The sequence below is a fragment of the Cervus elaphus genome, chromosome 2, assembly GCF_910594005.1.
Source record: "Cervus elaphus chromosome 2, mCerEla1.1, whole genome shotgun sequence".
In the NCBI taxonomy this organism is placed as follows: Eukaryota; Metazoa; Chordata; class Mammalia; order Artiodactyla; family Cervidae; genus Cervus; species Cervus elaphus.
Genome location: NC_057816.1, coordinates 20,055,806 through 20,070,018, shown reverse-complemented (window position 1 = coordinate 20,070,018; position 14,213 = coordinate 20,055,806). Strand labels below are relative to the sequence as shown.

Sequence of the window (14,213 nt, the reverse complement as noted above, 5' to 3'; positions counted from 1 at the left end):
CCAGAATACGCGCTTTTACCATTGACAGAGGAAGAAAATGGGGGGAAAAAGCATCAAATTTGATCCTTAGCTCTTTCAGTGGGTTAGAAGTAAAAAGCTAATGTTAAATATGATGGTGGAGATCCCCAGTCTACGGCAACTGGGTAGGTTCTGTTTACTCCTCAAGCTGAGCAGAAAGTGGGGCCTGGCGTTCTTTGCCCACATGTGACAAAGTATTCCGGTGATCCATAAGGCATCTATATTCTGATTTGACGGGCTCACTGAACAGGCTTCCCCCGGGGAAAAGGAGATAACACACAATGATGTACAGAGCTGTATGCCATCTCAGTGCAATAGACGCGGCATTGCTCCCCTAACTGGAAGCAAAATCCCACTCCATTTGGAATGCCAGGCGAAGTCATCACGGCCCGGCACAGGATGCTGGCAGGCTTAGCTCCTTGCTCCCTTGTGGACGGCAGTGATGTGATATGAAACTCGCCGGTGCAGATGTCCCCAGGGCAGCAACTCCATGGACGCTGGGGAGCCCACTGACTTTGAGGGACTGCTGAGGCCCCAAACACTCTGCTTGGAGAACCACCAATATGGTCAAGATTGGCGCAGTGGTGAGAGTCCCAGGTGCATTTCAGCAAGTTCCTGGTCTTGCTGATCCCCTCCAATTAGAACAGGCCTATTTCTGGTGGGGGGGCAGCAGTGGAATTCAGGGTGCCATTATTTCTAGACTGACCTTGATTTAAAAGGCCTGCACTGATTTTTCACCCAAAAGACATCTCAGCATCTTAGATGGATAAGGACTACAGCTGAGAAATGATGCTTAAGTCCATGTAAACCCCTTCCCCCACCAATTACCAGGAGTCCCTAAAAGGAATGCTCCTGACCCTCCTCCCCAATCCTCCATCACAGGCAATTTTCTTTCCTCGTTCATGTTTCCAAAACAGTTTATCTTTTTATCTCCTTGGAAGAAAAGTACTCTGCAAATCAAAGGAATCATTAGTATTGTTATTATTTTGCTATTGAAATCTCTTGAATTCACTAGGGATTATTCATGTGCTTTTTTGGGGCTGCAAACATAATGCCGCCTAAGTCACCCCCACTGGGCTGAACAAAAAAGAAAAATTGCATCTTCAGGCATACTGCCCTGCTCCACCCGGTCCCCTGCTGGCCCTGGCTCCTACCAACACATGCACACCAGGCAGAAGGCTCCTTGGTGGCAAGCCTGGCTCACTGCTGCCCTGTTCCAAGCAAGATCTGTCTTCCGAACCCCAGAGGGAGGCCCCTGTGGGACCCTAAGTGCAGTGTGAAGGCCCTGATCCCAGCCCATGCCCCTCTCCCCCTGGGGCATTTTTCCTCCCTCCTCTATAGGTCTGGCTGGCAGCTGAGAACTCCCCGCTAGGCAGCAGACACTGTGACCACCCCCAGACCCAACAGACACGCCCCAGTCCCCATCACCCAGGATGTCTCTGAAAGAAGAAGTGGTCTCACACCCTTGGCATCTGTGCATTGACTCTACCCCTCTAGACAAGCCATTAGACCACTTGGGGTGCCAGTGGGGGAAGCCTCACACTTATTCCTTGCCCCATCCTTTGTTCTATGACGTTTCTGGGTAATGATAAATGCTTCCAAAGTTGCTGCTCACTCCCAGTTTCCTTTTCTAACGCCTTCTCAGCCTGTGCCCCCAGCATCTCCTCCATACTCCTGGCTGCCTCAGACACGCTCATGCTGTTTTCTAAGCCTCCTTACCCAGGGAGTTTCCTGCCAGTTGAAGCCTCTGGTCCTTGCTCCAGTGTTCTCATGCCTCCTGTCGCCTGCAGCCTGGCCCCCTTCAGCCTGGGCCCCTCTCCTCTCACACCCTATTTTACCCTCTCTCTGCATGTCGCTCTTCTATTTCCCTGGAGATTCATGTCACCAAGAACCTCTGCCCCTCTGATGGCCATCTGACATCCCTTCTTGGTGATTTCTGCCAGCCAGTCAGGACAGCAAGTGGTTGAGATTCTTCCCAACAGGGAGATGGCACCCCAGATTAATCCTCAACTCAGACATGCCACTGATGGGCAAGTGCAAGTTTTCACTTTTGCCCCAACACATCCAGAGCAGCACGGCGCACACGCAAAGCCAACCAGAGAGTGGACTCCCGAGAATTAGAACTTTCAGACCCAGCAAGTCACCACGCAGGACAGGACGATGCTAGAGCCAAGTGTCACAGAGCAGGCAAGAGGGCATGTTTCCCAGGAGCCGCCAACGTAGGAGGGGCTGAGTCTGTACCACCACGTGTTCCCTGAACGGTCTCAGAACCCGAGATCCGACAGGAAGCAGGGTGTCCCCAGTCCTGCTGGGACATTGTCCCTCCAAAGACATTAACAACATGGATGTGCAGGCTGGACGGGCCAGGTCTTGAAGATGAAGGAAGGCACAGAAGGAAATCATGGTGGGCAAACCAAAACGATAAAGCAGAAGACAGAGTGAGTTCTAAGCGTGCGGATGACAAGAGAATCAATTCCTTTTCACCCAGGGGCAGAACATGCTTCTTCTCTGCGGGAGGCAAATTGTGCTGTGACATTATCCCTCTCTGTACGGAGCACGCCGTCCTGCCAGCGGAGGCAGAGGCAGCCCCAGCACGGCAGCCCCTCAAACGGCACTCGCTGACACCTCTCCACTGCCTTGTGGGGAGCTGGGCCTGGGGACACTGGCTGGGCGGGAATGGAGGCATGCCATTTGGCCTTTCTACAGCCACCTCAAGAGTGATCAACACATACTTAATCTCAGTCTATATGAAAATCCCAAAGTTTACAAGATTAGGGCTATAATATATCACTAACATAAATGATACCTAAATTTCAATCTCTAAAGAGGGGGTATGAAAAAAAGTAACAGTGAATAAATATATCTGACATACTAAAAGAGAAAGGAGGATTGAAATGACTCTAAGAGTTGACCCAAGTGTTTTGCTTTTAAAATCTTCTGAGCGATGTTTGGAGCGCCCTCTCTGTGTGGGACGCATGAGAGTTCTGTTTCCAGTGACTCCAGAATGACGTGTAGGTTCCCATTGTGAGAGGTGTGGGACAGCAGATGGATGTGTCACTAGAGGGCCACAGAAGGCCCTTAAAAGAGCCCTGGGCATTTGTTTTCTCTGAGTGGCGGGCCATCCCTGAGTCTCAGCACATTTCCTTGGAAAGCATCCCAGGAGGAAGGCAAGCAGGAAATGGCATCCGATGGTGTGGCTCGGTGTGTGTGTTGGGTGGGGTGCAACCGCAGCCAGGGGGATGAGAGAGGGTATCACCCAGAGCCTGGGGAGGGGGGCTAGTCCTCTAGTGACCTGTTGAAAGTGGATATGCTCTATCTGATAACTTGATAAATATACGGCACCAGGCAGAGGTTGGCATAGAATATGCCCTAAGCATACACGGGTAGAGGGTCAAATAGAACTCTCTGGGGAATTCACAACCCTACAAACAACATCCACATTCACATCAATGCCGCTGATCAAGTCAAAAGATCTTCTATCCCAGTGAAGTCCATTAAACATTGTCCCACTTGACCCTTCACTTCTGCAGTCAGACACTGTCGACTTAAGGACCCTACCATACAGTGTTCAGTGATGTAGAGGGTTCTCATTGGCCAGGTCCACTTAGGTCTCCTTGTCTTTCTTTAGACCTGTTCTGGAGTTCTGTGGACTATGCATCTACCATCTGGGAAGGTGGGCAAAGCTGGCCAAGCTCAGAACAGTCAGGAATAGCCAGGAACTCTGAACTGCTTGATGTTGTGGTTCCTTCCCACTGCCCTCAGGGCTAAGAGCAGAAGAAACAGGGCATTTAACCTCCATATATTTAAAGATTTATATGAGGCAGCTCAAAAAATAGCACCATACCCAGAAAGAAATAAGCAAAGTAGAAGATGGACACTGCGATGATTCCAACAGTCAGAGAGGCACTTAGACATCTACAAGCTTCTTGTGTCAACCTAGAGGAGAGTCTCAGCTCACCCTTCCAGCACCATCAGTGGACACAGTAAAACGTGCACTGGTCCGGGGAACCTGGGTGTGGGAGGGACAGTTAGAACCTCTGTTTGGGGATTCTACGTGCAACTTCCTGAGTGAGTGAATGGTAAGAGGCAAAGGAGAAGGAGAGTGAGCATGTGTGTTGGTGTAGGTATCCATAAGCGAGCACCAACACATTCAAGAAGGAGGGTCACCTCCCCAAGTGGTAATAGAACCCAAATTGTTTCTATACCAGTGTTCTAAGATAGTCCTTATTCATTCAGCCCGAAAACTCTGGGGAAGGCAATTTATCTTCCTGCTGCTATACAGAGCCCTGGCGAGAGGCAACACAACCACATGAATACACGAGTGAGTGTGTGTGTGTGTGTGTACATCAGGATTATATACAAGCAGCGCCACATGCACACCCAGGTTGCAGAAGAGCCCCCAGGTTAAATCAGGAGGGTCAGAAGCAAAGTTTGACAAGGGGGAAATCTGCAGTGACCACAAGCACCAGTGGAAGAGCTGGGGAAGGAGGGGTGGGTTTCAGCTTTCATCTGGCTTCTCCCTTTCAGCGAGAGGGATGGAGGCATGCTGTTTGCTTGCAAAGCCAGCCACCCATAGCGGTGCTGTGCTTTCTGGAAAACTTTTACCCTTCATTTAATCAACAGATGGATGTGCTCTGTTGTGGATTTTTCTGAGAGAGTCCTGTTCCTCCCAGAGCTGTGCTGGCTAGCACAAACGCCACCTCAGACGGCAGAGACAGCACCCGGCATTCCAGGAGAGGGGAAAGGAACCGGCTGACTAGTCCCTCAAACTCAATTCCACAGGTGACTCCGGATGCCGCCGGCTATAAGGGCACTCTCGCCATCCTTTTCCGGAACAATCCTCCCCTCCCTCCACGGCTACTGGCCCCAGGGCGGCTCTCAGGGGCATGGAGCCCAAGGGGGCCAAGTTCTTTTGAGAAAGTCCACCGACTTCTCTGCCACTACTAGGCTGCAGAGAGGAAGCGTCTGCACCAGGGGCAGGGGGGGATTTCATTTTCTGCCCTGAAATCTAACGCTGTGTAGGACTCAGAATGCACTCTAATTCAGGGAAGCGGATGACACGCAATGAAACTCTTTAGAAGCTTTCCCAAACGCTGCACATCACCCCCACGCTCCATTCGGTCATCGCAGCCCCCTCCGCACGCCTTCCCTTCCGAATACACCCGTGCAAGCCAGACCTTCCTCGAGCTGAAATAGCCACCTCACCAGGGCTCTCCTTCCCGACCCTCTCCTTTTCCAACCTACGTCTGGAGGAGAGGAGGCGCCCAGAAGTTCAGAACCGCACCGCACGGCCACAGAGATGCCGCCTAATTAACATACAGGGAGCATAAAGAACTCATTTGCATTGGAGAGTTTGAGCTGGATGTTGACAAGTGAGGGGAGAAAGTCACCCTCCCTCCCCTCCCGCAGCCCTGCCTTCCGAAGGAAAATAAACAGTACCATTTTGTTGCATTTTCAAAGGCAAAGAGGCGATGCCAGTGCCTCTCGGCCGGGCACCGGGAGACGCATCCATCATCAGTTCGAGTTCCCGAAGCCTGCCCACATTCCTGCCCGCAGCCCTGACAACCCCGCCGACTTTCTTTGCAACTCCGGGCGGCGCACGGGTCCTACCTTGGCTGAAGAGGAAAAAGCAGACGAAGAGCAGGTCGAGCTGGAAAGGTCTCATTCCTCCGCGCGCCGAGGGGAAGCCGGCGGGGCAACTTGGGTTTGCGGTGAGTTTCTCCTGCTGGGCGGCTCGCGGTGCTCAGCCTCCGCCGCGGTCCTCCCGGGTTCACGCCGACCATCTGTCTGTCTGTCCGTCGGTCCCTCCGGGTGGCCCGGGGCTCCGCGCCTCGCGGGATCCGCAGCCCAGACGAGGCAAGTTGCCTGTTTTCTAGCCGCCTCGGGAAGCCGGGCTCGTCAGCGACGTCCCCTCTCGGAGCAGCTCCATCCTCTGGCGCTCGGCATCCGAGGCACCCAGCTTCCTCCGGCGGCTCCTCCCACAGCCAGCGCGCGAGCGAGCCGGGGAGCGAGTGACGAGTGACAGAAGGGCTCCTTTCACTGAAGCTGGGGAGGGGGGAGAGGGAGGGGAAACGGGGCATAATTAAAGAGGAAACACTCGGAGGAAGGCGATCTATGCAAAAAGGAGGGTGTGCTGGTGGTGGAGGGGGAGGCTCCTTTCTTTCTTGCCTTCTGTTTCTCCCCCTACATGGGGAGAAATTCAGCTTTTGTCACCATCACTGACCAAAAGGCATTTTGAACAGGGATCGGAGCTGTGACTTTTTGTCCACAGGACATAATGTTGTTTAAAGGAGTGAAGTTAAGGATGGCTGGATGTACCTAGCCACAGTATAACAATTTGCCTGCCTTGATTTTGCACGGGAGGTGGGGGGGACGGGGGGGGGGGTGGTGCGGGGATGTCCACCTTTCTCCAGGAAGGACTTGGCCAGTGTGTGCAGCGGGAGTCTCCGAGTTGGGGAAGAGATAAGCATGGTTTGCATTTTTGAGACTTTCCTAGGAGGGGGGCTCAATAATAAAATGGGGATGTTTACACCTTGGTTTTTCTTTGCGATAATGCTAGAAAACAAAATGAAGGAACTAGAGGGAAAACAGGTGTATGGGTGACACCTGCCCCTTGATTATTATTATCCTGGTTTGTGCATTTCCTACCAAGGATGGGGAGCTGCCTGGTTTTACATTTGGAAGCTCTCCTGTAAGAAGTGCTCCATCCCTCTGAGTATGTCTTTTTTCCAAGAGGTGCTGTGAATCCTACTGCGAAGGAGAGGCCAAGGTCATAGGCAATGCCTCCTAAGAACCTTCAGGTCTTTTTTTTACCTGTCACCAAACTCACATTCCAATCAAACTCTATTTTCTCCTGGATATCAAAGCAAATTTATCTAGGTCTATTTACTTGATAGACATTTAGCTATGCCTGGTATAAGCAGGGCATTGGGGGAAATAAAATTACAGGCACAGTCTATGCCTTCAGGAGCTCGATTTAGCGTGGAACACCTATAACTATAAGGATAGTTATAAATCAGAGAGCACACCTAATTATAAAGATAGTTACAAAGCAACAAATAAAAAGGTACAGCAGTATGCAGAAGAAGGGGGGTAATGAGTAACGAGAGGGAAATGAAAGATGCTTGCTTGATTTGTGCTGTGCAATTATAAAATCAATCATTTCTTTCATCAGTCACTGGACCCTGGAGAGGTCTTTGGGGAAACGCTTAGCTTATAAGTATTACGTATTTGGGGGACTTTGCTGATTGCAAGGTACATTCTAACTCCAAATTTCCATGTGGATCTTAACTTTTTAAAAAATGCATCCCTTAGTATTTATGAACAAGAAAGAGAGAAGGGGCACGTGTGAAAGTGTGTGCTAATAGGAGCTGACATCTGGTTGTTGACATCAAAGGTCTACAAATTAGTAGGTGTCTGCTCTGTTGACTCTTCTATTCTTCACTTAATAGTTTATTTAACTGCATCCCTTAGAGGCTGTTAAACATATCAAAGGGAAATTTGTAAGCAAGCTTGGGGGGGGGGGGGGGGGGAGAAATGCTGAGCAAAGGAAACTAAGAAGACCCAAAAGAGGCACCCCATCAGTTAAACTGCAAACAAGGTATCTAAATAAAGTGTCAGCACTGCCTTAGTCCAGGGACTTGCTCTAACAGACAATGCAACAAAACAGAAGAGCCAATCAGGAAACACATGCAAAAGATGAACAGTAATTCTAAATAACATGTCAAATAACATATCAAGAGTGAAAACACAGCACATATAGAAACGTGCTTTTACTAGGAGCTTTCCATTGATTCTCTACAGGCAGGATGAAATTTCAGGTCTGGGCATCATTCTTTAGGCCAACCCTGCTGTGACTAAGACAAATGATAAAATATAGGTTGTGCCTTACAAAGCAACATTTGATGTTTTAACTGACATTCATCCTTTAAGCTGTAGTTAATTCTGATTGCTAATTCCTAAGTGGCCTGGGGCCCAGACTTGCTTACTTCGGCCCCAGAAGGAAATAAATACTAGAAACCAGGGTCAGGAGACCAGGGTCATGACCTGTGCAACCCACCCAAATCAGGCTCCCTTACAGGCACCTGCAACCCCCACACATTAACTCTGGATCAGGAGAAGAGGGTTGAGGGCGATTCCGAGGAAGGGAGTGCCTGGTTTCCCTCACCCCCTGGTCCCTGTGGTTGGCCTCCTGACTCAGTCTGGCCTCGGTTCCCTCAAGCCCACCCCAGCCAGCTGGGCCTGTTCCCTCCTCCAGCCCCTCCGACCCCGCCCCTCAGCCTCCGGTCTCCGGCAGAAAGGGAAAAAAAGCTTGGATTAAGTGGTGAGCTGCCTGCCTCTAAAAGGGCCAGAAGGCGTTTCAAGCCTGCGTGCCGGAAAAACCACGGGCAGTCTTCGGCAGCCACCACGTGGGGCAGCGGGAACCACAGCAGTACCTGCAGGACTCACAGCCGGCCGGGCTCTGGCGCCAGCCTCGACGGCGGCCCCGCCACCTCCGCCCGGGCTGCTCCTCGGCCTCACCTCCTCCGGGGGCTCGGTTAACCTCCTGGCGCTGTTAGGTGCCTGCGTGCAGTTCGCCGGCTAGGAGGGAGCGGGGGAGACCGGCGGCGAGGAGCACTGCTCCACCTGATGGAGAAGCGCGGAGTCTTAGACCTCCTAGCGCCGCGAGAGGAGGGGGCCGGGGGAGGACGCCCGCCGCCCCCGCTGGAAACCTCGGCGTCCGGAGTCTCCGGGCTCTGCCCGAGGAGGTGGAGACCCTAAAGAGGCAGCAGAAAAGCAGCCACTTGAACAACTGCTTGAATTCTTGTTCTTTGCCCATCCGGTCTCCGGGCCTCGGTTGCGCCCACCGCGCGAACCCGGGCCCCTCGCCAGCAGGTGGCATCATCTCCAGTGTTTCTTCACCTGGCGCCGAGCCGGAGGCAGTGGTGGTCAGTCGCTAGCCCCTCCTCCAGGCCTTCAAGGCCAAGTGCAGTATCTTTTGAACCCCCCACCCCAGTCGAGCGGGATCTCCCTTGGGAGAGGGATGAGGGCTGGCCCCAGAGCTGCTCTCTGGCCAATAAGTTTCAGAAGGGTAGATCTCCTCTGGACAGCTTCCAAACCCTGCTCGTCTGCTGAGTTCTGGGGCAGAGAGTGAGGCAGGAGTGTCCCAGCACTGCTGTTCAGTGCCCGAGCCCTTGAGAATCCAGACACTCCCTCATCACCACTTTCCCTGACTTTGCTTCTGGCTGTTCGTCCCTTGTCTCTAACATGTATTATTCCCGCCATTTGGGCAAAGGCCTGTTTGGGGGTACTTAATAAAGATGGGTGGAATGAATACATGAATTTCTGTTCTTGGAAAGTTTGCCCTCTAGTTGGGGAGAAGCGTATACACAGGTGCATCCAGGGAACAAAATTATGAACCATCTCATTGGCTTTTTAGGCTTCTCTAATGGCTCAGTGCGGAGAAGGCAATGGTAACCCACCCCAGTACTCTTGCCTGGAGAATCCCAGGGATGGGGGAGCCTGGTGGGCTGCCGTCTATGGGGTCGCAGAGTCGGACATGACTGAAGTGACTTAGCAGCAGGAGCAGCGGTGGCTCAGTGATAAAGAACCCACCTGATATGCAGGAGACATAAGAGATTTCTGGGTTGGGAAGATCCCCTGGAGGAGGAAATGGCAACGCACTCCAGTATTCTTGCCTGGACAATCCCATGAACAGAGGAGCCTGGTGGGCTACAATCTATGGGGTTGCAAAGAGTTGGGCAGGACTTAGCAATTAAACAACAACAACATTGACTTTTTAACAAGACAGGTTTTTCAATGGAGGTCATCTGTCAGGTGTGATCCCTTCTTGTGGGGTCATTCTGGGTTCACTTGCCTGAGGCCCTACAGGAAGCTGGGGGGCTGAGATGCAATACAGGGCCAGTACCTTCGGCCTGAGTTTCAAATGCCTGGCCCCCTCAATCTCCTGCAATCCTTCTGCAGTGCATGTAATTACCTTCCTGTGTTTACCAGGGGCCCTTACCACGAAGGAGAAGGAGAGGCCGTTTTATGAGAGGGGCCATCATCACAGGTGGAGAATTTCCTGTGTAATGCCTCTGTGTTATTTGTTGCACAGATACATTATAAACCACATTTCCTTTTGTTTTTCTTAGATCCTGCCAGTGCTGGTTAAAACCTCCTTGTCCAGGGATTTAAACTCATTTTGAACAGGGCTCTCCTGGGAGTTCCCAGTAACCTGACTCCCCCTTCCTGGGTGAGTTAATAAGGGCTGGAAGCTGCATATACTTCCAGAGACCAAATGGGCTTCCAAGGCTCTCCCTGGGTGGCAGCCTGTCTGACCTGGGCAGTCACAATCTTTCAGCCTATTTCTCTTTCATTTATCTGAACGAAATTTCTGGCTTATATCTGTGTAGGTGGATTATAAGACTTTAACCCCTGTGCACTGTGGTCAGTCTCTCTGCACTGCTGTGGAAAGGCCCCCAAGAACCAGGTTTTCAGCTTTCAGAAGCATCCCCAAAGGACAGGGCCTGTCTGTGCCACTGATTCACCCAAGGCCAGGCCTGAGAGAGAGGTCAGGGGCAAGCTTTTGGACCCGGGCTCCGGCCTGAGCACTGCTATGTTTTGCATAAACATAATAAACTTAATAAACCTGGGCATATCCTGCTTTATCTATGAAAGAAAACAGTGGCTCCCTGGGATCCCTCCCAATCCTAAAATCCTGTTGTCTGTTTTCCAGAACCCACACCTTTCAGCCTGGAGAGATTTAAACGTGCTTCCCCAGTGACTTAGGGACTTCAGTATTCGAGCAGTTTATTGCCAGTGACATCCCCACCCCCAGGAAAACTAGTGCTGACCCTGGAATCTGCGTGGACCCCTCTGCTCTCACTGGTTACGACTTTTCCCCAAACTGTTTTATCTTCATCCTACTCTGAGTACCCTCTTTCCTTCCCCAGCTTGCTCATCTTGTGATTTCTCTTCTTTTCCTTACTTTCCCCAGAATCATACCCCTCCTTCATAGCTTCTCTTCAGCGTACATTCTATAATTCTATTGGACGCAAACCCTTTAGTCAAGAGAAGGAATGCTGATGCCAACGTGGCTTATGGTAAATGCCTCCCTTGAAAGGCAGTAAGGACCATGGCACCTTGTATTTTAAGTTCTTAACATGAATCAGAACGGACAGTAGAATCTATCTGATTGTGCATCCTTCAGGATATCCTGGAGGCCCCATGAGGGTAGGGGCACTACCTTTCAGGTACCATGGAGCCCAGCTTTTACCCTGGTAGGCAGTAGGCACTTAATACATAAAGTTAGGGTGATTGGCACAGTCTTACCTAGTGCCCCACATCCCACTTCCTGTTTTCTGAGTCCAATTTAACTTATTCTTCATTCTGTTATTAAACCATTGTCAAACATCTGGCATGCGCCTGCCACTGCTCTGGCTGTATTTTATGGGGCTGGGTAATGAATTGAGCCTATATATAGTTTGCAAAATGTGGAACACACTTTAAGATGCAATGCACTATAGAAATGAAAGATATTTTTATCTCTTCAGCATCATTCTGCACAAGGAGACAATTTCTCTGGCAGTTCTGTTTAAGAACAATAGACCTGTTTAGCCTTGACACACTCATGCATGCAGGGCACTGGGTATTCAGTTCTCATGGGAGCAGCATTATCTCCCTCGGCAAAGGCCTGGAGTGTATAATTTACAGGGAAGAAAAGATACGGGAAACGGTATGAAAGGTGGTGGCCATGCCCAGGTGCCTTGTCTCATCGCCAGCTCAACACACAGGCCAGGACCTTCATCCCTGCTCCAGGGATGACATGGGTGGCAAGCCTCAGCATCCCACTTCAGTGCTTGGAACGAGTCTTGTGTCATTTTGGAATGTGTCATGTGTTCCTTTTGTGTATATGAATGGGCTAATTATGTGGAAAATATTGGAAGACAAAGTGAAATTCCAATTTATGACTCATTTGTGGTATTCAAAGTCTTAAAAATTTTACCACATTTATTCTTTTTCTCTATTATTCTTTTTCATAACCCTCTCCCCCCCACCCTGATACACACACACACACACACACACACACACACACACACACACACACACACACACACACACACACACACACACACACACACACACACACACACACACACACACACACACACACACACACCCCGGGCCCATGTTATAAATTAGTAAACCTTTAGAGAAGTCAAAGGAGCAGCTGCTTCTCACTTGAAGCCCTTTAAGCTGTTTTCCTGGATGGCAAACTTGACTTCCTCTTTTCTGTTTATTATGTATAGGCAGCATTTTCCCTTCCTCCCTTCCTTTCTTCCTTCTTTTCTTCTCTCCATATTATGGATAAATAGATGATATCAAAGTTGCATATGCAACTTTTAGATTTATCTAGCTTTCTGTTATATAAGTTTACATATATTCAAACTTCTAAGGACTTCCCTGATGGTCCAGTGGTTAAGCCTTTGCCTTGCAATGCAGGGGGTGTGGTGGGTTCCATCCCTGGTCAGGAAGCCAAGATCGCAGGTGCCTCGGGGCCAAAACACAAAACAAAACAGAAGCGATATTGTAACAGATTCAATAAAGACCTAAAAAGGGAAAAACCCTCTATACACAAACACACACACACGCAAGTTGCTAACTCGTGTCCAACTCTTGCAACTCCATGGACTGTACCCGCCAGGCTCCTCTGTCCATGGGATTTTCCAGGCAAGAATACTGGAGTGGATTGCCATTTCCTTTGCCTGGGGATCTTCCTGACCCAGGAATCAGAACCCGGGTCTCCTGCACTGCAGGCAGATTCTTTACCAACTGAGCTATGAGGGAAGCCGACTGATGTGCTAGCAAGCAAGTGGCTTCCTATGCAAATATTCTGAACTAAGGAGCCCTCGACCAGATCGTCATCATGTCTGCCTGAACTCACGGCTCCCTCAACTCAGTGCCTGGTCCACAGTCTAAAGAAGTCCTTGACCACTGTCTAACCTACCGCATTTGTCTGTTCAAAATTCAGCCCTGTGCGACCTTCCCCCTACACCACCTTGGGGTGTATGGTCCCCAAAAGAGTATAAACTTTCTATCACTGTGTGTAGGGCACAACAAGCAAACATACCTTTTCTGTCCCGTCGCCAGCCCCCTCCTTCACAGCCCACACTTTAATCCCGTCAAATTACTCATTATTGATTAGAGTCAGCAGCCACTCTGACTCTCCCACACCTCTTTTCTACGGCTTCCTCTCCGACATGCCTCTCCCCGACATATCTCTTTGCTGATAGACAGGTGTGCACCACTCGACAACCAGTTGAACTGTCATCCGTGAGTTGTTTGCTTCACCTCTTTCTCCCCTTAGTTGAAAATGAACAGCGTATTCATAACAACCACAGTTATTCTGTAACGATTACTATTATAGCATATTTATTTACATGTCTGCCTTCCAAACTATATGTGAGCTCTTCAAGGTCAAGGACCATTTGTTGGAATTTTTTTTTTCATATCCTAGAGTCTATTGCTCAATGCTTGGCATATAGTCATTGTTGGCTAAATGAGGGTTTTAAAATAAGATAAAATTAGACCAGAGGTCCTGCTTGCCTCCTTGTGACTATTCAACCTCAAGCATGAAACTTTCTTTCTTCATCATCTGATGCATCTAGACTCAACTAGATCAGAAAACCCCACATCTTTTCCAGAACTAGGTACATTGGAAAGGCCAAAGGAAAAGATTTCTTGACTATACATTTTAAACCCAAACTGAGTCTCAGGCAAAGATGCAAAGTGATGTCATCAATCTATATAAACCCCAGCCTAGCTCTAGCTCTTGTATTAAAAAAAGCAGTTAGAAATTCTGGTTATTTATTTTGCTTAAAGGCACAGTCCCAAGCAGTTGAGAAGCTAGCACACTCCATACCTGCTATATAGATATAGGTTCAGAGTAAATGAGGAAAACCAGCATTAATATTTCCCAAATTCAGCCCAGCTTAAATTGTGTTGATGGTTCAGCGCTTTTCCGGTTGTCTGTGTTTCTTTTCTGCTTTTTTTATTTTTTTGCTTCTGTCTGAGATTCTGAGCAAGCAGAAAAGTAGAAACTCCTTTCCTCCACCTTGCTTTGTTGTGCCAGCCAAGTTCAGTCCCCTTTGGTTTTTAAAGAAATAGGTAAAAACAGAGAGAATAGACTAATGAGTCTCAACATGGGGATCCCA

The 14,213-nt window shown here is 49.7% G+C and overlaps 1 protein-coding gene across 2 annotated transcripts in view; it reads right to left on the bottom strand.

Annotated features, from left to right (window-relative positions):
• KIRREL3 (kirre like nephrin family adhesion molecule 3) overlaps positions 1-8,561 on the bottom strand; it is a 599,492-nt gene extending 590,931 nt beyond the window's left edge. For both annotated transcript variants that reach the window (XM_043873461.1, XM_043873470.1), the window contains exons 1-2: positions 8,454-8,561; positions 5,629-6,063 (exon numbers count right to left, since the gene is read on the bottom strand). In XM_043873461.1, coding sequence (XP_043729396.1) covers positions 5,629-5,683 — 55 coding nt within the window. In that variant the 5' untranslated portion in view covers positions 5,684-6,063; positions 8,454-8,561. The remainder of the gene's footprint in view (positions 1-5,628; positions 6,064-8,453) is intronic.
• Between the last annotated feature and the right edge of the window lie 5,652 nt (positions 8,562-14,213).